The 22,478-nt window shown below is 36.1% G+C and overlaps 1 protein-coding gene across 1 annotated transcript; it reads left to right on the forward strand.

Annotated features, from left to right (window-relative positions):
- The first annotated feature begins 366 nt into the window (after positions 1–366).
- LOC112179747 lies at positions 367–20,667 on the forward strand. The gene is made up of 10 exons (XM_024318222.2): positions 367–389; positions 669–699; positions 800–1,125; positions 1,371–1,895; positions 2,443–3,513; positions 4,640–4,801; positions 12,685–12,789; positions 13,017–13,064; positions 13,160–13,596; positions 19,928–20,667. Exons 3-10 carry the CDS (start codon positions 813–815, stop codon positions 20,528–20,530), a joined length of 3,264 nt encoding a protein of 1,087 aa, XP_024173990.1. The 5' UTR covers positions 367–389; positions 669–699; positions 800–812; the 3' UTR covers positions 20,531–20,667.
- The last annotated feature ends 1,811 nt before the right edge of the window (positions 20,668–22,478 follow it).

Genomic DNA, 22,478 nt, shown 5'->3' on the forward strand with positions numbered 1-22,478 from the left:
TTATCAGAACCTAAACCCTAAACCCTATTATCAGAATTAGGCGCTTGAAGAGTTGAAATTTTGATGTATCCACTACTTTGAGAATCTTGATTGCCATTCATGTCAGAAATTACACGCCAGATCTGAGTAACTGTGCTTCAGATACCTTACCTTAAGTCTTTTTATTCTGCATTATAATCGAAGTAATGAACATAAAGAAAAAGAAAGATTCATTACTCATTTCTTTTTCTTTTTTTCTCTTTTCTGATTTTTTTTTTTCTGAGAAAAAGAAAGATACATTACTTGGATTTGAAGTTTGCCTTAATCCCCAACTTTAGAAATAATTCCAGTTTCTGAAGATTTCTCCAGTTCATCATCTGTGAGCATTTTGGTGGCTTCTTTTTATACAGGTGGGTATTTTGGTTTCATCATTGTTATTATTATTATTAATATTTCTTTTTCATATTAAATCACATTTTGTTATGATTACATCACACATTGAATTGATTGTGCGAGTCTGACGAACTAGACTCTCGAAACCAAAGCCATTAATTTTTGGTCGTCGAAGTCTTTTTTATTATTATTAATATTGTTTTATTTTATTTGAAATGATCATAAAGAGTAATACAACTAGAGTTGTATCTAATAATATGAAGTTGCCCCTGATGCCTAGCGGAATCTACAAGCAGCAGCGTTGCCGAAGATTTCTTCAATTCAACTGTGAGTACAATTGGCTTCATTCATTCTTCTCAATTGTTCTTCGTATTTTTACACATGCTGGACATAGATCTGAATAACCTGTGGCTGGATAATTCGACAGATTGATAGCTAGCATGGCAAGTACTCCAGTTGGCTCTAATGCACTTATTCTGGAAGTTCTTGACCGTAGTAACTATGAAGATTGGAGATCGCGATTAAAAACTTATTTGTTGGCTGAAGATCTTTGGGAGGCTGTCGAAGCAATCGTGAAACCTCCAAAACGTGAAGATGATCAAACTGATTATAAGGCCTGGACCAAAAAGAATGCCAAGGCTTTGTACGCAATCCAAAATACATGCGGGAGAGAGCTGTTCTCTTTTATAAGGAAAATTGAGACGGCCAAAGGTGCCTGGGAGGCTTTGGAACAAGAGTGCAAAGTTATGCAAGGTATGCTCTTCATCAATTACAGTCCATTTTCATGAGTAATAATTTTGTTGTTGCTTCTCAATGTCGAATTATGTGCCGTTTTGCTTCTTGCAGTACTCCTCATCTTTTATTAATGAACTTATCTGTTGTCTACTGCTAAAAAAGTTGGCTATAATTGTGGTAAAATTAGCTAGAAAAGAATGGGGATGGGGGGTGTGATAAGAATTAATTAAGATAACAAGTTTTGCAAAACAATTGGTTTGCAGGATATGATGAGAACAATGTGGACCACTTGGGGCGCTATAAATCGTTCATAGAATCAGTGAGGAGTGGTGATTGGGATAAGGCAAAGAAGTGTCTTGGAGAAGTTGATATGCGCAGTGTAGTAGTAAGGGCTGTAGATGGAGATGGAGAAATCGCTCTTCATGTAGCAGCCAAGGAAGGGCATGTGCACATCGTGAAAGAGTTGGTGCATTTGATGACACAAGAAGATTTGAAAACGAAAACCACTCTTGGTCACACAGCTCTTCACGTAGCAGCGTGGATGGGGCACGTGCAAATTGTGAAAGAGTTACCGGTGCCGTTGATGGGAGAAGTAAAAGACAAGGATGGTGACACAGCTCTTCATATAGCAGTCCAGGAAGGGAAGGCCAATATTGTTAAAGAGTTGGTGCTGTTGATGAGACAAGACGACTTGAAAATAAAAAATGATGCTGGTTACACAGCTCTTCACCTAGCAGTCAACAAGGGGAATGTGCCTATGGTCAAAGAGTTCCTGAGAAAAGAAAAAGGTAATTAATCTCGTCTTTAAAAAGACTTTGATTGATCATTTGCATAGTTTTCGGTTTATTTTTGGTTCTCCACTTATTACATTTATCATGATCCATGTCCAAGTAAGTTGATTACAAACAGAAAAAGATGCTGGATGAATGAATTAACATAATTCAGGGTAAAACAAAACAATTTTGAAGTGTATGTGGGAATAGCAAATATATTAGATCGACAGCCCTCGCTCATGACTTCCGTTGAAGCTCCGGAGTCGAATTTGCTATGGCGGCTGCAAGTTGGAGATGAAGAAGAAGCTTTGATTAGAATTTGGGTTTTTTGGCTGCTTTGGCCTTTATGTTTTCAGCTGTTTCTTTCTTGTATGTTGATTTCTTTGGTTTTGCTTGTTCTGGCAGATGACCATGTGAATCATGCTTTGCAAACTTTGTCTGTATTGGGCTGTGTGCCTTGTACTATTGTTTGACTATGAGCCTTGTTAATTGATGCTACATTTCGACCAAAAAAAAAAAGAAAAGTACATGACTAACTAATACAAATTTAATTCATTTGCAGGTGAGAATAATATTGGCGAAGACGACTTTAAGCGTTTTATACCGTTTACCACTTATGTGAAAAATGGTGATTGGGATAAGGCAAATGAGAGTCTTAGAGAACTGGATAATCCATGCGGTGTAGTAACAACAGTAGATCCAAGAAACTACCGCGGAGACACTGCTCTTCACGTAGCAGCCCGGGAAAGGCATGTGGATGTTACCAAAGGATTGGTGTTGTTGCTGAAAAGGAGACAAGAAGATTTGGAATTGAAAACCGCTGAGGATTTCACCACTTTTGGTTCTGGTATAACTTTAAGGGTCAGTGAAGAATTTCTCATGGAAAGGGCCAAGTACATGGTTGAACAGTACGAGAAAACACTTGGCAGCTGTTTGGAGATACAAAACGCTCGTGGTTACACAGCTCTCCACTTGGCAGCAGAGAACGGGTTTGCGGATATTGTGAAAGAGTTGGTACCATTAATGAGAAAAGAAGGTTTAGAAATACAAGGCGCTAGTGGTGACACAGCTCTCCACTTGGCAGCACTGAACAACATGAATGTGGATATTGTAAAAGAGTTGGTGTCATTAATGAGAAAAGAAGGTTTAGAAATACAAGACGCTGACGGAGACACAGCTCTTAACAATGCATTGTTTAACAATGCATTGTTACGAGTGCGTGTGGATATTGCGAAGGAGTTGGTACAATCGATGAGACAAGAAGGTTTGGAAATAAAAAACGAAAAAGGTTCCAATGCTCTTCACCTAGCGGTCAAGAATGAGCTTATGCCTTTTGCTAAAGAGCTGATGGCATTGATGAGACCAGAGGCTTTGGCAGAAAATTTAAGTCGGGCTATTCAATATTTCATGGATGGAGACGTTTGCGAAATGGCTAAATACATGGCTGAAAAGAATGATAAAGTATTTGGCATACCCTCGGCTCCCAATGATGACATTCCAGTTGTCAGAGCTCTTCGTCATAATAAATGGAAATCAGGTCGCTATATGTACTCTGTCACTCCACTTGAAGCTCTTAAGGGACCCAATGGCAGTTCATTTATTTGTTTATGTCTCAACGCTAGCAACACGATTGGTAAGACTACTTTCAGTTTTTAATTGTAATACCTGATTGAAAAAAAATTTAATCATCTCAAAATAAGACGAATTAAGAGCTAAAAATTTAACTATCTCAAAACACGTTTTGCTTTAATATAAACCAACCTCTTTATACCTGTTCATGTATGTATAAATTATTGTTTTGTTCTCTATATCTGTAAATTAATTTTAAATTAAATGTTAAGTACCTTTTTTTCTTCTAAATCAAAGTTGGCGAAAAATAAAATGCAATTAAAATTCAAAAAGAAAAAAGAAAAAACTGCAAATGCAGTACTGCAGACCTGTAGTTGCACATATTCACGTGCTACTGTTTTTTGTTTTTTAATTGTACCTTAGTGTAATAAGATAACCTACTTTGTCAATAAAAGTGGATATGAAAATACAACTACACATGACTATAGGTTATTTTGAATTACATTTTAATAAAAAATTATATTTTAGTTTATTTCTCACTAAGATCTCTCACTATCTTAACCTCTCACTCCATGTATTCTACACATAATTTATTTATTTATTTTAATTTTCCAAATAAGACACACACATAGTTAATGTTTTCCCAAGTTAAGAAAGGGTATAATAAGTTATTCAAAAATTTAACCATTTATTAGGGAGTTTGCTTAATTTATATTATAATTAAGAGAAGTGGGGTTTATTTCTCCACTTTGTCCAAAACTTCTCATAACTCCCCTTTCATTTTAGGGAAAAAATAATAATAATAATAAGTAAGGGTAAATTAGACTTTTCAGTGCGTGAGGAATGCCACATTAGCAATTTAACGGACAATTTAGATGGAGCTTGACAGCAGGAACCAATTGTGAGGAAATTGAGAGTTCGAATAGCTTTTAGGTGAAACTCAAAAATCAGGGACTAAAACGAAAAAATCCTATAAGTATAGGGAGTAAATAATATTTAATTCTTTCAATATTAAAAGCTTATATATGTCAAGAAAGTTAGTTTTGGATTTTGGTTGACAAAAGGATTTTGGTTGACAAAAGGTTTTCAGTTACATATGGTATGGATGATGATGATATATGATTATATGATAGGATATATGTATTGTTAACTAATTGTTATGCAATTCTTCCACTTTTGTTCTACTTTAGATTTAGCGTGGGACTTGCTTCAACGTTACCCAAATTTGGCTTTCACTGTGGCTATACCACCTGAATCTACTCCTATGATGAAATTGGCTCGCATGCATTTTGCATTCTTAAGTGGAACACGACTCACACGTTGGCAGAGATGGCTTTATCGCCTTTATGATTGTGAGTACAAAACACTTCTTTTTGTTTTATCTTATTATTAAGTAAAAATATCTAGTATATTAATAGTTAGGAATACATTACAATTACTCATCTATTAGACCAAATGATACTGATCTAAACCGTCACTATTTTATAATTGTGAAATAGAGAATATTTTTTTATCAAACAAGATTATGTTCAACGTTTCTAATACATCCTGCACAATACTAAATGAATTCAAATACATTCAACATTCCTGATACATTCTGCAAAATACTAAACGAACAACAAGTGAAGAAAAAAAAATTAATTATCGTAAAGAATAAAATAAAATAGATAAATTTCAATTTACCCACGTACTTACTAGTTAAACTATTCCTAAACTATTCCTGTATTGATTAGTTAGTCCATCAATTATTTTGTTAATTGACAACCTAACTTTAGAGGCTCCTATTCTATGATGATGTTTCATTGAGGTGGGATGGAAAACCATATAACACATGACGATAATTTCAAAGAAAAAGAAAAAACATAAGGGTTGCATGAGATTGATTAAAATTGGTGAGTTCGGAACACATGTGGGCATATAATGAAATTAAAAGTGTATGGACACAAATGAGTTTAAGTGTGGTCAGGAATGTTAATGGAAATTTACTCAATTAAAATATTTATAAATCTGTAAATTCACTAAATTGTAACACCTTTTGCCCATAAAAATGGAGAACTATTATTATTAGGATTAAATTCTGCTTACTACCCTGTACTTTCAAGGGTTCATCAGTTCAGTCCCTGCACTTCTAATTTAGTCAAAAAAGTCCCTGCACTCTCCAATTTCATCAAATCGATCCAATCCGTCACCACTCTATCAATTTTTTGCTGTTAAAATGCTGACGTGGGACCTTCTCAAAAGGAAAATTCCCAAACAACCCATCACTAGGCAGCCCGCTGACGCGTCAGTGTTGTGAATGCAGATGGGCAGTTTGGAAATTTTCAGCGAAAATTGACGGAGTGGTGACAGATTGGATTGATTTGATGAAATTGGAGAGTGCAAGGACTTTTCTGATTAAATTAGAAGTGCAGGGACCGAAATGATGAATCCTTCAAATTAAGTACAGGGTAGTAAGCATAAATTTCTCTCTCTTTTTTTTTTTTTTTTTTTTGTGTGTGTGTGTTTGGAGAATATGGAGGACTATAAAGGGATTTTGTCCATCTACCCCAATTGTAGGGATTTTTTTTCCTATTTATCCTATTAAATTTTTTTAATTCCCTCTTACCCAAACCACCCTAAGGAGGTATTCCCTAATACCATATTAAGTTTTTTTTTTTTTTTTTAACTATTTTACTCTCACCCCTTTGTTACATAAAAAAAGGGAGAGAGAGAGAGAGAGACTATAGGAGACTTCGCAGGAGTTTGGTCACTGACTGCAGGATTCTGGCCACCAATCGCTGGAATCCAGTCACCGGTCACCAACCGCGACCCACTGGACTTCTCTGAAAATTTAGCCGGAGGTTCCCAAAGAGGTCGTCGGAGATCTTATAGATTGTCGGAAATATTTATTGCCCTCAAGTAGACCTTTATTGCCCCCCAATAGAAGTTTGTTGGGGGAATAGAGGTTTATGAAACCTTGCAAGAAATCTCCAAAGAGGTTGGTGGAGATTTTATATGGGGCCAGAGACGTTTATTGCCCTTTTGAATAAACTTGTATTGCCCTCCCCCCCCAAGTAGAACTTTCGGTCGCCTGAATGGGAACTAATCTCTGTAAAATTAGACAAATAAAACTTTAATTAAGGAAAAAAACGAAGAGATTATACCAATTCAAAATATTTATTGTCTCCTAATAGACATCTATTGCCCTCAATAGACTTTTATCAGACGACTATTAGGGGGGGGGGGGGGGGCAATAGACGTTTATTGCCTCCTAATAAATTTTTTTTTCTTTCCTTCTGAGCCTTTTGCCCCATTTTATGAAAAAAAAAAAAAAAGGATTTGGGCACCCACACATCTTCTTCTCCCTCCTGCTCCTGCAGACCCGAGAACGGAACCCTAAGTTTTTCGCCGTCTTTAGGTGAGGCTTTGCATCCACTTGCCGGAACCCCTCGTGCCGAGCACAGCCAGCAATTCACGTTCTTGAGCCTCATTGGAACCGAACAGGGCTTGGAGTAGCACCGCTAGCAATTCACTTTCTCGAGCCTCGCCAGAGATGTGGGAATCAAATAGGGCTCGGAGTTGATTGAGTTGAACAGGGCATCCATTCTGGCAAAATTGGAAGAATCGGAGTCCTCCGATTTTCGTCGGCAACGATTCTTCGAAGAGGAAAATGAGGCCTCCATCCCACTTTTGCTGCTGCGACCCACTGGACTTCTCTGAAAATTTAGCCGGAGGTTCCCAAAGAGGTCGTCGGAGATCTTATAGATTGTCGGAAATATTTATTGCCCTCAAGTAGACCTTTATTGCCCCCCAATAGAAGTTTGTTGGGGGAATAGAGGTTTATGAAACCTTGCAAGAAATCTCCAAAGAGGTTGGTGGAGATTTTATATGGGGCCAGAGACGTTTATTGCCCTTTTGAATAAACTTGTATTGCCCTCCCCCCCAAGTAGAACTTTCGGTCGCCTGAATGGGAACTAATCTCTGTAAAATTAGACAAATAAAACTTTAATTAAGGAAAAAAACGAAGAGATTATACCAATTCAAAATATTTATTGTCTCCTAATAGACATCTATTGCCCTCAATAGACTTTTATCAGACGACTATTAGGGGGGGGGGGGGGCAATAGACGTTTATTGCCTCCTAATAAATTTTTTTTCTTTCCTTCTGAGCCTTTTGCCCCATTTTATGAAAAAAAAAAAAAAAGGATTTGGGCACCCACACATCTTCTTCTCCCTCCTGCTCCTGCAGACCCGAGAACGGAACCCTAAGTTTTTCGCCGTCTTTAGGTGAGGCTTTGCATCCACTTGCCGGAACCCCTCGTGCCGAGCACAGCCAGCAATTCACGTTCTTGAGCCTCATTGGAACCGAACAGGGCTTGGAGTAGCACCGCTAGCAATTCACTTTCTCGAGCCTCGCCAGAGATGTGGGAATCAAATAGGGCTCGGAGTTGATTGAGTTGAACAGGGCATCCATTCTGGCAAAATTGGAAGAATCGGAGTCCTCCGATTTTCGTCGGCAACGACTCTTCGAAGAGGAAAATGAGGCCTCCATCCCACTTTTGCTGCTTCGCGATTCGAGTCGATTCTTCCCGGCGAGAGAGGGATAGCGTCGGAGAGTGGTGGCGGTGTGGTCGGTGAATAGGTAGGCGTCATACCAAGCAGAGAGAGAGAGAGAGAGAAGAGGTGGCCAGAGAAAGGGAGGAAAGGGAGGAGAGAGAGAGAGAGGGGAGAGAGATGGTAATATGTAATTTTTAAATTTCTAGAGCCCAAAATCATCATTGAACTGTTAAATATGATTAGTGGGAACAAAATTCTCTTAATAGTGTAAGTGGGCTAATTTTAGCCTATTTTTGTACTACCCAACTATAAATTACATTATGAAGAGATGAGGTTTTCTTCAACGGTTAGAGTTTAAATCTTTCTAAGCATATACTGACTCTATCTATACTATATTTTTAAAGTAGATGTACAAAGTCAATAAAATTCTTAACCCTTATATTAATTTTAAATTATTTTTTAGTACTTGAGTGGCAGTATGGTAAATAAAAGAATTAATTTAATTAGAAAGGAAATAACTTCGTCAACCCGTACTAACTTGTGGCTGGATAAGTCACCAAGTTTAATAGCTTTCGCTCCACTTGAGTTAATATATAAAGATTCAACCATATCTTATATAACTCGATAACTCGATCATCAAGATAATTAAATTATCAAAATAAAATTACTCAAAAAAATAAATTAATAATTAAAAAATTAACAATTATATTTATCTCTTCTTTGTCTAACGGCTACAATAGGACGACTCGACGGGTGATAACTATTCATAACACATAAAGGGAATGATTACGGGGTAAAAACATTTCTGCATTTACTAATATATAAAGGAATCAGAATGATTCCGGTTAAAAGAATTCCTGCGTTTACTAACACATGAAGGAATCGGAATAGATGTAGGTCTCACCTCCTTATCAAGAATCGATTCCTGAATACTCAGGAATTCGATTATGAAGGGGGAATATGGGTTTAGGAATCATTCCTCCGGAATCAATACCGATTCCTTTCTTCTCTCATTCCACTTGTCTCCGATTCATGATTATTTTTCATTCCAAGTAAGTAAACGTGTCATAAGAATTTTCTTAGTTCCTACTTGCCTGATCACTCCCTGTAAGCAAGCCTTCATAAATTTCCTTTGTCACTTAATATGATGTAATGCAACAAAGCAATATTCTCTCAAAAGTTGTTCAAAACGAATATTTATTCTACCAAATTGTTAACCTGGTGGATAAGAAAATTACCAGAATGGAAGTATAGGTACCTGGGCAGAGAACTCAAACGGCTCAAAAGTCATTTTTAGCTATTGCGTATGAGTTCTAGGTCACCAATCTCCAGCTGTATAATAAAAAAAATAAAAAATAAAAAACTTAGTAATAAGCACGTAATTTTAAAAAAATAAAAAACTTAGTAATGAGCACGCAACTTAAAAAAATCACCATAATTCAACTATTTGACAAAAGCACAGTTTTCGAAATTCAAAGTACACATTTAGAACTGAGGCCACAAGATTTCAGGTGATTTGGACTAATAATCATAGTCGCAGCACAAAATCACATTACTGTAGCATAACAAAATTCTGGTGAAGTATACGACTCTAGAAATTTCTCTTGTATGACTCTACAAAACCTAGCAAATACCTAGAAAATCTTTCAAAATAGTCCAACTATTTCAAGTTCTCCGCGTGATTTCAATTGTTGTTCCAACCCTTTAATTTTACAATATTCTTCTTTACCAAAAAATTTCAGGACACTTTATCAACATACGAAGACAAACCTAAGGTCTAAAGTGAAATCATTTCAAACTTCAACTTTTTATCCTTAAGCAATTGCAAGAGTCTAAGATAGTCAGCTCATGATTTCCTTGCCTGAATATAAAATTTTAGTTTCCTCTAATAAGCTTGTTGATTCCTACGTGAAACCACCTCTTTTTCCTCCTTCCTCCCTCCAACAGAAACCCTCTTTTTCTTTCCTTCACTCTGTCATTGTTTGCAAACCCCCCTTTCTCATTGGTTTTTTTTTTTTTTTTTTTTTTTTTTTTTTTTTTTTTTAACAAGACTTCTTAACTAACAAATGGGTGTCTTTATTGTCCAATAAACCGATCTATCTCTCTTTACTAATCCAACAAAAAGCTAATATACTTGTTCGCATACCACACCAAAATTTTCATAAACTCACGATAACGCAAAAGAGAAATTAAAACCGAACTCAAGGTATTGCTTAAATTACTGCATAAAAATATCAATTAAAATCTGGACCTTAAATTGAATTTGGTCTTGTGAATGCACCGTACCATGGAATAGATGAGGATATACGTTCCTCGTTTCTTCTTCTATGGTATTGTTCCTTATTGCGATCTAATCTAAAACGGCTGTTCTTCAAAACACATGTCATTTTTACTATGAAGTTGTTCGAAGTCCACAATGTTAACTTAATGAGCAAACCAAGATCATTTCACAAAATGCATAAACACAACCAAATGATCAATACAATATGAACTAGAATACAACAAGAGGAGATGCATCACCTGCTTCATGCACAACAATCATTCCTTCAAAAGCAGTAGCAGCAACACAGCTATTAAACACAAATAATCCGAGCTCCAAAACTTCAAGCAACCACACGCAAGAAATCTTCTACTCAACTATGTGTTTAACTCCTCTCTATGGGGCAGGACTAAATATTTTGTCACACAGTGAATAGGGACTTCAAGCACCTATATATACAAGCTAGATAAGTCTTCCCATAAAAGAATCCTTGATTCTAGCCAATGAGTTATTTATGAAAGATGCTATAATTATCATATCAACTAATTAGATATTTATCTTTATCAAATTGAATTCCTAACCATATGAGTGACATACCAAAGCTCACTAGGTGTCTAGGTAGATAATTCATATATTTCCCATTTATTGTAATAAGTTTAATCAATTTGTTGTTTACTTAATGTAGATAATATTAGGTCCAAATAATATTAAACACACAACATGAGAATGATCTCTTAGGATTGGGCAAAATGATCCGAGAAACCGAACCAAGTCGGCTGGTTCGGTGCAGCTCTTGATATAAAACCACTTTCTACACTTTCTTGAAAGTACCAGTTCGCTCACCTAAAGGACAGTTTAAGAGACTGTGAGGGACAAATGCATCTCAATTACATGCAGAGCCGGCCCTGGGCATATGCCCAATAAGCACAGGCCTAGGGCCCTCGGTTTCATGGGCCCCCAAAAAATATAACTCCTTTCTATATATATATATATATGTTAAAAAAAAAATCTGAAATTTTTTGGATTGTTTCATAGCTGTACGCCTGTAGCCCTATACGCCACTTTTGTTCTTCTCTCCTTCATTGCTGAATCTCTCTCGTTCTCACTTCTCAGATGAAACTTCTCAAGGTAATTAAGTTTTTCTTGCTCCAATTTCATGCCTTTTTGACTCTTCCTCTTGTTGAGGAGGTAGAAGGAGACGAGTTCTTCTTCAGTTGGGTAGAAATGAAAGCTTGTTGTAGGTTCTTAATTGATCCATTATTACAGTCTTGTTTTATCTGATTATCTGTAGAAGGAGATGAATTCTTCTTCAATTGGGTACAGGGGCGGATCTAGGTATGGGGTGGGGAGGACTCAAGCCCTCCCCAAACTTTTGGGTTGAAAAAAAAACCTATATATGATGTATATTTTTTGTTTATATGTATGTTTGTTTAACGAAGCCCACCCGAACTCCCGAATTATCAAAGTCAAACTCCTCTCTGGCTCTCCCATTCTCTTCGTCCATCACAAATTCTCATTCTTCGTCTTCTTCTTCTTCTTCCCAAAAAGGCCTAAATTCCTGACTAAATTCAATTTTTGAACACTTGAACTCTCAAGTTCTCATCTCCCCACTCTTGCATTCCCACACCTGTGCATAATTGTACTAAATTTTTTTTTTTGGGACACATGAATATGTAGCTCTCCCCATTTTCGAATCCTAGATCTGCCACTGGTTGGGTAGAAGGAGACGACTTCTTCAATTTTGTATTTGTGTGATGATAAGTTTGTACTTGGGTGCGAGAGGTAATTATGTCTCTCATTCTCCTTTAATCTCGAATTGTTTGTTTATGATAGTCTCAGTAGTCTAAGACTACAAAACAATGAATTAAGCAAACAACCAACTTGACTAGTTGACTGACTCCAATTTTATAGTTGAGATTAAAGAAAATTGTTTTGCTTTGCTGACTATCAATTGAAATTGGGTTTAATATTATGATAATGGTATTAAATATAATTTTTATGGCTGTATTTTTTAATTGAAATGGGTTTACATTGGTAGGGAGCCCCAACTTTTTTTTTTCTTTTGCCTAGAGCCCCGGAAATCTCAGAGTCAGCTTTGAACACATGTATTAAATTAAAAAGCTGAAGTTATAACGATTTAAAACTGTGCATTTATTTTCAGCCGTTAAATTCACTTGTTCCTCATAGTCTATTAAAAACTATCTCTTACGTGAGCAAGCCTCCTTGTAATGTTGAAGTTTGGGACTAAAATTTGTATATACATGACAGTTGCTACATGAAATACGCATCAGAAATACAGTCATAATAAAAATCTGGGGGTTTCTGATGTTGATATTTTGAAATATATGAAAGATTCTCAGTTCAAATTAACGGTTCAATTTGTAATTGTACATCTACCTTTTTTTTTTTTTTTTTTTTTTTTTTTTTTTGTGGAAATAGGTATACCCGTACCAGAAGTTGCTCATCTTAACATTCATGATATCTCTATAAATATAGCCGAATCAAAAGATGATCATGACAATAAAGGGGATTTCATTTCCTCAGGTATGCAGCATCAACTTCTCTTATCTTGTCCTTAAGTATCATCCATCACTTCAAAAGGTTTTATTTTTTTTATAAGTTAAAATTATTGGTTTATGCAAGTGGTTCTGTTTTAAATTATATATATCTTGTTATGATTATAATTAACATGTTATTGTTTTAAATTATATAATTAGCATGTTACTTCTAAGAGCTTGCACCAACAACTGTGATTTTACAATGCAATGCAGTTATGACTTTTTTTAGAAGATTTGCCAAAGGTGTCTATAAATTTGGCGGTATGCTTCAACCACACCTTATTTTAATTTTTAATTTATGCTTTATATGTAAATGTTCAAAAAAGAAGTTAATATTGTTTCCAATGTTGACCTAGGAATCCGTCATATATATTTAATGAAATCGACACATAAATCGATCTTTCAATTTCTACATTGCATGGGTGAAGCGACAAGAATTAATTATCTCACAGCAGATCAACTCGACATAGTGAAAAAATCAATCTTCAATGCTATAGAACAAGGGCATCATGAGTTTGTTACTCACCTGTGTAAAGTAAATCCAGAACTACTTTGGGAGGCTTATGATGAAAGGGGGATGACAATATTTCATTATGCAATTCGATATCGTCAAGAAGAGGTTTTTAATCTTATATATGAGCTTGAGGAAAAAAGGCGAAATGACATTGGAACTCGTCTAGTGAACTGTGACAAAAGTATGCTACATTTTGCCGCCGATTTATTCTCAGTTTCATATTTTGATCATATTCAAGATGCAACTTTGCAAATTCAAAGAGAACTACAATGGTTTAAGGTAAGAATTTCTCATTACACGCACACACATATTTACATTATTACTTTTTGAATGAAACTTTTAATTAAGTAATGTCCCATCAAACCTAGAAAAACAATGTTCCATCAGTCAATTCATAAAATAAAAAACCATATGCCTAACATGTCAACGTGATAGTGACAAAAATATGCAGCCAAATCAAGTGTGGGGAAATTAATTTGCTCTGCATGGAATATTTTTTGAGTGGAAGACAACATAAATAATAAATAAATAAAATTACAGGCAATAAAGCATGATTGGATGCATACGAGTGAAAATTAGCCTAACCCCCTACAATTGTGATAATCTTAAATTGGAGCATCTGTTCAGATGGCCTGAACCGTAGATCGGTCGTCGTCGGCGTAGAGACCTAGCACAACCTAGGGTTTCTCTAGAGAGAAAATATTTTTTTTTCCTTTTTTTTTTTTGGGTTAAATACTGGTTACTACCCTGTAGTTTAGGTCCAAAATCAATTCAGTCATAGACTTCTAATTTCATCAAAAACACCCCTATACTTTCAATTTTGATCTAATAGGTCAAATTTGTTAATATTCTGTTGTGGGTTCAAGTTAGGGCTAAATACTAGTTAGTACCCTGTGGTTTAGGTCCAAAATCAATTCAGTCCATGGACTTCTAATTTCATCAAAAACACCCCTGCACTTTCAATTTTGATCTAATAGGTCCAATTCGTTAATATTTTGTTATGGGTTCAAGTTATAGTTGGATTATTTGTTGAAAAATTATTTATTTTTAATAGTAGGACTCACTCCTAAATTGACTATGCAGACCACCTCGACACCACATCATAAAACATAGGTCATATATGAGCCACGTTAACAAGTTAAATAACTCAATTGTCGGAAAACTAACAAATTGGACCTATTAGATCAAAATTGAAAGTGCAGGGGTGTTTTTGATGAAATTAGAATTCCATGGACTGAATTGATTTTGGACCTAAACCACAGGGTAGTAATTTGTATTTAGCCTTTCAAATTATAGTTTGATTATTTGTTGAAAAACTTTTTATTTGATAGCTTTCTAATAGTGAGACCCACTCCTAAATTGACTAGGCATGCCATCTCAACACCACATCATAAAATATAGGCCATATATGACTCACGTCAACAAGTCAAATGACTCAATTACCGGAAAACTAACGAAATGGACCTATTAGATCAAAACTGAAAGTACAGGGGTGTTTTTGATGAAATTAGAAGTTCAGGGACTGAATTGATTTTGGATCTAAACCACAGGGTAGTAACTAGTATTTAACCTTTTTTTTTTTCTTCCCTATGATTGTCCTTATGACGACTATGAAAATCTGAAACCGATCAAGACCCGACCGAGTTCAAATAACCAAATATAGTAGCCACTTGGATCCCAAATCTCGATTTAGATTCCGCATCCCAGATTTTGAAACGAGTTTGACAAAAGGTGCACTCTCCTTACAACTCCACCCATCGACAACCCACCATCTAATCAAAACAATAATCCATCAATAAGAAGAATTGACCCAAAAAAAGCCTTCCGAACACATTTGCATCTACAGTTACTCGAAGAATTTGTATGCAAGACAACCACTGCAAATGCTAACAATCCAACTGAGAAAAAAGAACAAATAGCTCCAACTAGCAACCTGAAAGCACCCCGACCTAGGGGTCATCATTTGGCCCGCGGGCCTAAAAGCCCATGGGCGCCCGCCCGGCCCAGTGGGCAAAAGCCCAGCCCGGCCCGGCCTGCAGCAAAGCTCATCTCGGCCCTGCTCATTGGGCACGAGGCAGGGCTAGGGCGGAGGGTTCAAAGCCCAAGCTCGGCCCGCGGCCCGGCCCGTTATATGCCCATTAAAGCCCGCCCGGCCCGGCCTTATAAGCCCGCCCGAAAACCCATTCAATTTTTGTATTAATATATTTTTATGTAGTTATATTGAACTAATTATTGCATTAGGCCATATTTTTTTTTAATTTTGTATTTTATTTTGTTCAATCATTAACATATCATCATTTTTTCATAGCTTTTTGTATTTTTTTAACAAAATAATATGACATATAAATATAATGGGCTCGGCCCTGCCCACCCAAAAAAGCCCGGCCCGGCCCGGCCCTAAAAAGCCCGTAAGGCCCTGGGCCCATGGGCGGCCCTGGGCCTTGATTTTTAAGAGAAACCCGGCCCTGCCCGGCCCGAAAAATAAAAAAAAAATATTTTGGCCCTACCCGGCCCGGCCCGAGCCCATTAATTTTGGGCAGGGCTGCCCATTGACGACCCCTACCCCAACCCAAAACTAAAGCCCAATACCATTTAATGTAGTGACATTAGCCTCCTTTTTATACGTGGGAGGTGCCGAGTCCTGAGTTCAACTCACAAACTAGTATTTGTGTATTCTCAATTATTATATAACAAAAATAATATTACAAAAGTAAATCTTTAAATCAAGAAAAACAATTCGGTCTAGTGACATAAGGGTCGATTGATTCCACATGTTCCACCAGTGCAACATAAGAGCTATAACCTAAGTAATTCCATGTGTTCTTTAATATCTAGTACAGGATGTGCTGTTATTGATAATAGGGGTCTATTTATATAAAGAATCACAAGCAAAGAATCTGTGTTTTACAGGAAAACTGAATCATAAAATGATTGAAATGCCTCCGTAGAGTTTGGGCCAGACACACAAACTAGGTGTCCTTAAACAGATATAAATTTTAAACATTTTACTCATATAATACACACATTTAATTACCTTAAAAATATAAATGTTTAAGCATTTGTAGTCCAACAAAACTAGAATATGCTATTGTCACCCTACTAAATTCTTTGTTTACCCCCGTGTGCTTCATTTATTGAAAGCATAAACTCTAAATAGAAAATTACATTTAGAGCCAATGTTGTATTAGAAACTATTTTGTTTTATTTATTAGGATTAAACACTTGTTACTCCCTGTACTTTGCTCCGAAAAACAGTTCAGTCCCTCACCTTTTAAATTAAACAATTTAATCCTTATTCTCTCTAATTCTCACACAACAGGTCCCAAAATGACTATTATACCCCTCACTTCCTTTTTTAAAATTTTTTTTTTATTTCAATTTTTCTTGCTTCTCTCTCTCTCCCCCCCCCCCCCAAATTTGTCTCTGACCTCGAGTTCATCCACATTATTGGCAACCCATTTTCTAGTCAGGGTTTAAAAATTGGTACGTCTAAAGATGCACAACTTAAACCTTGCACTCAAATATCATCGCTGGTAATATAGTGATCAAGCAAGGGTCATGACCCGCTGAAGATTGTTCCTAAACTGCTAACTAAATGTCACAAACTACTCTAAACCATGCTACTGAACAGTTAACGAAAATAAATTAATTAACTAACCTAGACTCGATAGAATTTTCTGTAAATTTTACAGGACACTAAAAACACAGTGAATAACACGCATACAAAATTTCAGAATAATCGGAGTTGATTTGATATATGAAATAGGACTAAATTCTACTTACTACCCTGTACTTTCAAGAGTTCATCAGTTCAGTCCCAGCACTTCTAATTTAATAAGAAAAGTCCTTGCACTCTCCAATTTCATCAAATCGATCCAATCCGTCACCACTCCGTCAATTTTCGGGGAAAATTTCCAAACTACCCATCTGCATTCACAACACTGACGTATCGGCGGGCTGCCTAGCGATAGGTAGTTTGGGAATTTTCCCTGTGAGAAGGTCCCACGTCAGTATTTTAATAGCGAAAATTGACGGATTGGATCGATTTGATGAAATTGGAGAGTGCAAAGACTTTTCTGATTAAATTAGAAGTGCAGGGATTGAACTGATGAACCCTTGAAAGTACAAGGTAATAAGCAGAATTTAATCCTATGAAATAATTCACGTAAACGGTAAAACTGAACACAGTAAGTTAACAAAGCAGTTTTATAACTTTAAAACTATTGATCGAAACAAAGCTAAGGACTCATTCTCTACCACCAAACACACTCAATCATATCAAAGCTCAGTTATGGAATCCTAATTCTCAATTGAATTTACCCGAAGTTAACTCACAAGCTCGAATTAACCCATTACCCTTTCTTAGTTCCTCGTTAAGTGAATACAAGCTCACCACTTAATCTATTTCCGATTATGCAACCTAGACACAAGCTCGCTAAGTTTAACATATCAAAATCATTAAGCAATAAAAGAGTTTGGATAAATCTAGGGTCACAAGTACATTGGTAGTCTTGCTAAACCTAGGGTTTGAGTCACCTGTAATTCAAGAAAACATTTTGCTACTCAATTGGAATCAACACACGACATATACGAATCTAGTGTTACTCCTAGCATTAGAACCCTAACCTATTCATTTAGTTGCGCACCTAAGCAAACAAGTAAAGATTCATCTTGTAGACACGGTGAAACAAACACTCAATTGATAATATAGAAAACCTAAAACTGAATTGTCATCAATATGAATTGAACATGTTCGGGGCTTTAAAATTGCCCCTAGCTACAAAAGTATTTAGCTAGACATAGTCATGAAGAAAACAAAAACTAGAAAAAAGGAAGAGGAAGAGATTGATGGCTAGATGATGGCAGAAAGGATATCGGTCTTTCTCCTCTTGTGCGGCCGTCCTACGTCTCGAGTAGACGTCCCTTCTTTATTGCTTAGGTTAGGAGATTTTCACTTCTTTTTCTTTTAGGAATCAAGTAGCTTCTCCTTTAAGATTTCTAATAATTTTCACCCATAAAAATATGTCATATATCTCTAATAAACAGAGATATTCAGTTAATACTTGTCATTGGGCTTCTAAAAGGAATTCGGGCCTCAAATCATGGATTTCTGTCAAAGTGTCAGATTCTTGGACTACCCGACCTTACTGTACTAAATCGACCATAACTTCTTATAGAAAAATGATATGAACAAACCGTTAAAAGTCCAAGAAACTAGACATCTAAGGCTTTTCAAGAATGTAAAGTTCACTGTCTGGTTCATGCTGAGCTGCTCTTAGTTTCATGTCGAAGTTGACTGATCTGCACAGACAGATTTACTGATTTAGCTTCCTTTCTTCTACTTTGCTACATAACACCAACAAGACATATAAATAAAGTAAATGAATCAAATAGATGGAAAACTAGCTAAGAAAATATGAAGAAATCAATACAAAATCATGTACATTTATGAGCTTATTAGGTTGATCGGACCCCCACCTCTCTGACTTGAAATCTCTGATAGCAGAGCTCAAAAACAGTGACATAAAAGCAATTCGACGACTCCAAGCTTGGAGTCAAGGCCTCGTCGACTCAGGTCTCTCCTCCATCCCTCGAATCTTTATCCACCCACCTGTAACATCACACCAATTCCAGCCCACAACTCGACTCGACGCCCAACCAATCCCTACCATCAACCTCTTCGACCTCCACTCTGATCGTCGCTCCGCCGTTGTCGACCCATTTAATTTTAACCACCACAGAGTGTTAGATTTGAACAATTCAAGATCCAAGCGGGTTCAGACAACATTGGACACAACAAACGACGTCCCCGCCGCCTCTTTGCTCTTCACGACGTCATTAAGGACGCCGGTGTGGAGAAACTCAACTAGACGGCCGGAGTGGGAGGCCCACTGGGCAGAGGAGATGTTAAGGTCGAGGGAGAGATATCCTCTGGTCAACGGTGTTAGGAAGTTGGTCTTGGCCTTATTGCCGCGGAGAGACCTGGCAGCGCTGTCATAGGTGAGAGCTACCTCCTCCGGCATGTCGAATGTGCCACACCTTCGTCTTCTTCCACGGTCCAGCCCATAGATTTGCTTTTTTCTTTGAATTGTACTAATTGAATTGAGATGATGAATTGACTACCCAAAATATGAATTAGGGATTTTATTTTGAGAGAGAGAGAGAGAGGCAGGAAAAATTGAAATAAAAAAGAGAGAAAAATAAAAAAATAAATAAAAAAAAGGAAGTAAGGGGTATAATGGTCGCTCTGGGACCTATTGTGTGAGAATTAGAGAGAATAAGGACTAAATTGTTTAATTTAAAAGGTGAGGGACTGAACTGTTTTTCGGAGCAAAGTATAGGGAGTAACAAGTATTTAATCATATTTATTACATCCTACGAAAATTGGCACATACAGAAATCCTTCATTCCAAATCTCATGAGATAATAAACTTTTGTTTTAAGTTGTGAGGAAATGTTACTCGCAAATTGGAAAATATAAATGGATAACTAATTGAATTACAATTCAAAAATTTATCAGTAGGGTGAAAAAGAGTTTTGTTGGACCCTAAAACGAATTGCCATTCCTATTTGTGGTTATAAGTTTAAGTTTCCGTTTAATCTAATGTAGGAGGTGGAGAGATGTGTACCCCTTGAAATGCATGAATATCGAAATCGTTCAGACGATTTGACAGCACGGGAACTATTTACCAAGAATCACAAGAGATTGATGGAGGATGCAAAAAATTCAATGAAAGAAACAGCAAATTCTTGTACACTTATAGGTGCTCTCATTGTTACAATCATGTTTGCTGCAGCTTTCACACTTCCCGGTGGAAATAATGATAACACAGGCCTTCCCTTATTACAAAATAACAGGTTGTTCAAGGTTTTTATAGTTTCAGATACTATATCACTTTTTTCTTCCACAACTGCAGTAATTACATTCTTGGGAATACTTACCTCACGTTATGCGGAACAAGATTTCCTCAAATACTTGCACACAATGATGAGGACCGGCGTATTCACCCTTTTTTTCTCTATTGCCACCATGATGATTGCATTTTCTTGTGCACTTGCCATTATGCTTGACAAGGAAGCATGGATTGTTATACCAAGTATTTTGTTGGCCAGTGTTCCATTGATATCATTCGTATGGTGGCTGTTCCCACTCCTCGTCGATATTTTCAAGTCTGCTCATGGACCTGGAATATTTGGCCAAAGAAAAAGATAATGAAACCATGATTTAAAAATCTGACATTATCTATGATATAGGTCTCTTTTCTTTTAAATTTCATTCAACATTGTAATTTAATGACTTGAATTTTCTTTATTAATTTCTTGAAATTAATAAAGGATCTGTATGTACAACTTCTTCTTCTTCTTTTTTTGTTTTTGTTTTTGTTTTTTTTTTTTGAAAAGAGAGGACATCATATTTCATTGAGAGATACTAATTATTACAAAAGAAATTGCCAAGTTCTGAAGGGACATGCCCATTCCAAGAAACATGCAATCCTGAAGCCAAAGCATACTTAGCTAGTTTGTAAGCTAGCATATACAACTGTAAACATGAGAGAGAAAAAAACCAGCTAAAGAAGAAATAGACAAAGTAATATCGTCAACAATTCTACCCAACTGTGACGTGTCATCTCCAACAATTTGGATAGCTTGAACCAAGTACAGGCAATCTAATTCAAAAATAATTAGAGCTAGAAAGTTATCCTCCACTAGGTTGCAAACTAATCAGCTTTCCCGGGGCTCCACTACTATTGGCATCAACGCGTCAGAACATGTGAGATCTCAAAATTTCAGTTTCCTATTTTTGAAAGGAAAAATAATTTCGAGCTATTTTTATTTGAATTTCTATTAGTTTCATTATTTGCTATTGACCGCCAGTAGCATTATCTGTATTGACCGCCAATAACGTTATTTGCTATTGACAGTCAGTAGAGTTGTTTTTTTATAGGATAACAATACATGTTATGGGTTTTCTAGCCCATTTAAGAATTTTAGTTTGTTATTTAGTTTCAACAAGATTTTATGATATTTTGATTCATATTCATTTTGCTCTGTTTGGTTTGGGGTGTAACTTACACGTTTATTATTGACAATCAATAACATTATTTGCTATTGGCGATCAGTATCATTAGTTATCTTAGGATAGCAATACATGTCTATAAAGCTTCCAGCTGTATACTTCTCTTGCTTGGTTATCTTGTTTCAAATTTATATGATACTTTCTTTCTTTTGGGTCACAGTAATCAAATTCATTTTGGTCTGTTTGGTTTGGGGTGTAACTTACACATTTATTACTGACAATCAATAACATTATTTGCTATTGGCGATCAGTAGCATTATTATCTTAGGATAGCAATGCATGTTTGTAGGGGTTCCAGCTATATACTTGTCTTGCTTGGTTATCTTGTTTCAAATTTATATGATATTTTCTTTCTTTCTGGTCATAGTGTTATTTTGCTCTAAATGTTTGGTTTTGGGTGTCAGCAACAATTACTCTACATTATTGATGGTCAGTAGTATTTAATTTTTATTGCTGAGGGTCAGTAACATTTTCATAATTGAGATGCTATCGAGAATATGCAACCTTATTTTTGAAAGGCTAGCGATACACATGCATTGATTTTGTTTGGTTATTTTGTTTCAAAGTGGCTTGGATATTTTTTAACCACACTTTCGTTTTAGTTATTGACCCTAATTGCGAATATTATTGACAGTCAATTATATTGATTTTCATGTGATAATGCAACAAGTATTCTAATGAAACCCTGAAAGTTTTCTTCAGCAAACATTGAAGCTATTTTGAAATAGAGAATGACTACTCTTCAGCTCACTTTGATTGGATAGTTGTTTGGCCTGCGTACCTCTCTTCTTTGTCTTTGTTTGCTTTGGTGGTTTTGTATGTCTTAGTTTGTATTGTATCAAATCAAACATTAGGAATTGATGATCTTTTAACAATACCTTCTAAGGGGTGGCTAGTCCAAGATGCCGAACAACAATTATGAACTTATAATATATAATCTTGAAAATGCTAGAATGAACGTGTTTTTGGATATCGGAGATTGATAGCTATATTGCAATTCTTACTGGGCAGATAGCCGAAATTCACATAGAAAAACACATATTTGGTTACACAGTGAAAACCTCAATTTGAGATTAAAAATACT

Source organism: Rosa chinensis, chromosome 7 (assembly GCF_002994745.2).
Source record: "Rosa chinensis cultivar Old Blush chromosome 7, RchiOBHm-V2, whole genome shotgun sequence".
NCBI classification, from domain to species: domain Eukaryota; kingdom Viridiplantae; phylum Streptophyta; class Magnoliopsida; order Rosales; family Rosaceae; genus Rosa; species Rosa chinensis.

Coding starts and splice junctions, on each gene's coding strand:
- LOC112179747 (XM_024318222.2), top strand. CDS start 813: ATGGCAAGTACTCCAGTTGGCTCTAATGCACTTATTCTGGAAGTTCTT. Junction 1,896..2,442: donor GTTCCTGAGAAAAGAAAAAG/GTAATTAATCTC, acceptor ATTCATTTGCAG/GTGAGAATAATATTGGCGAA. Junction 3,514..4,639: donor CAACGCTAGCAACACGATTG/GTAAGACTACTT, acceptor GTTCTACTTTAG/ATTTAGCGTGGGACTTGCTT.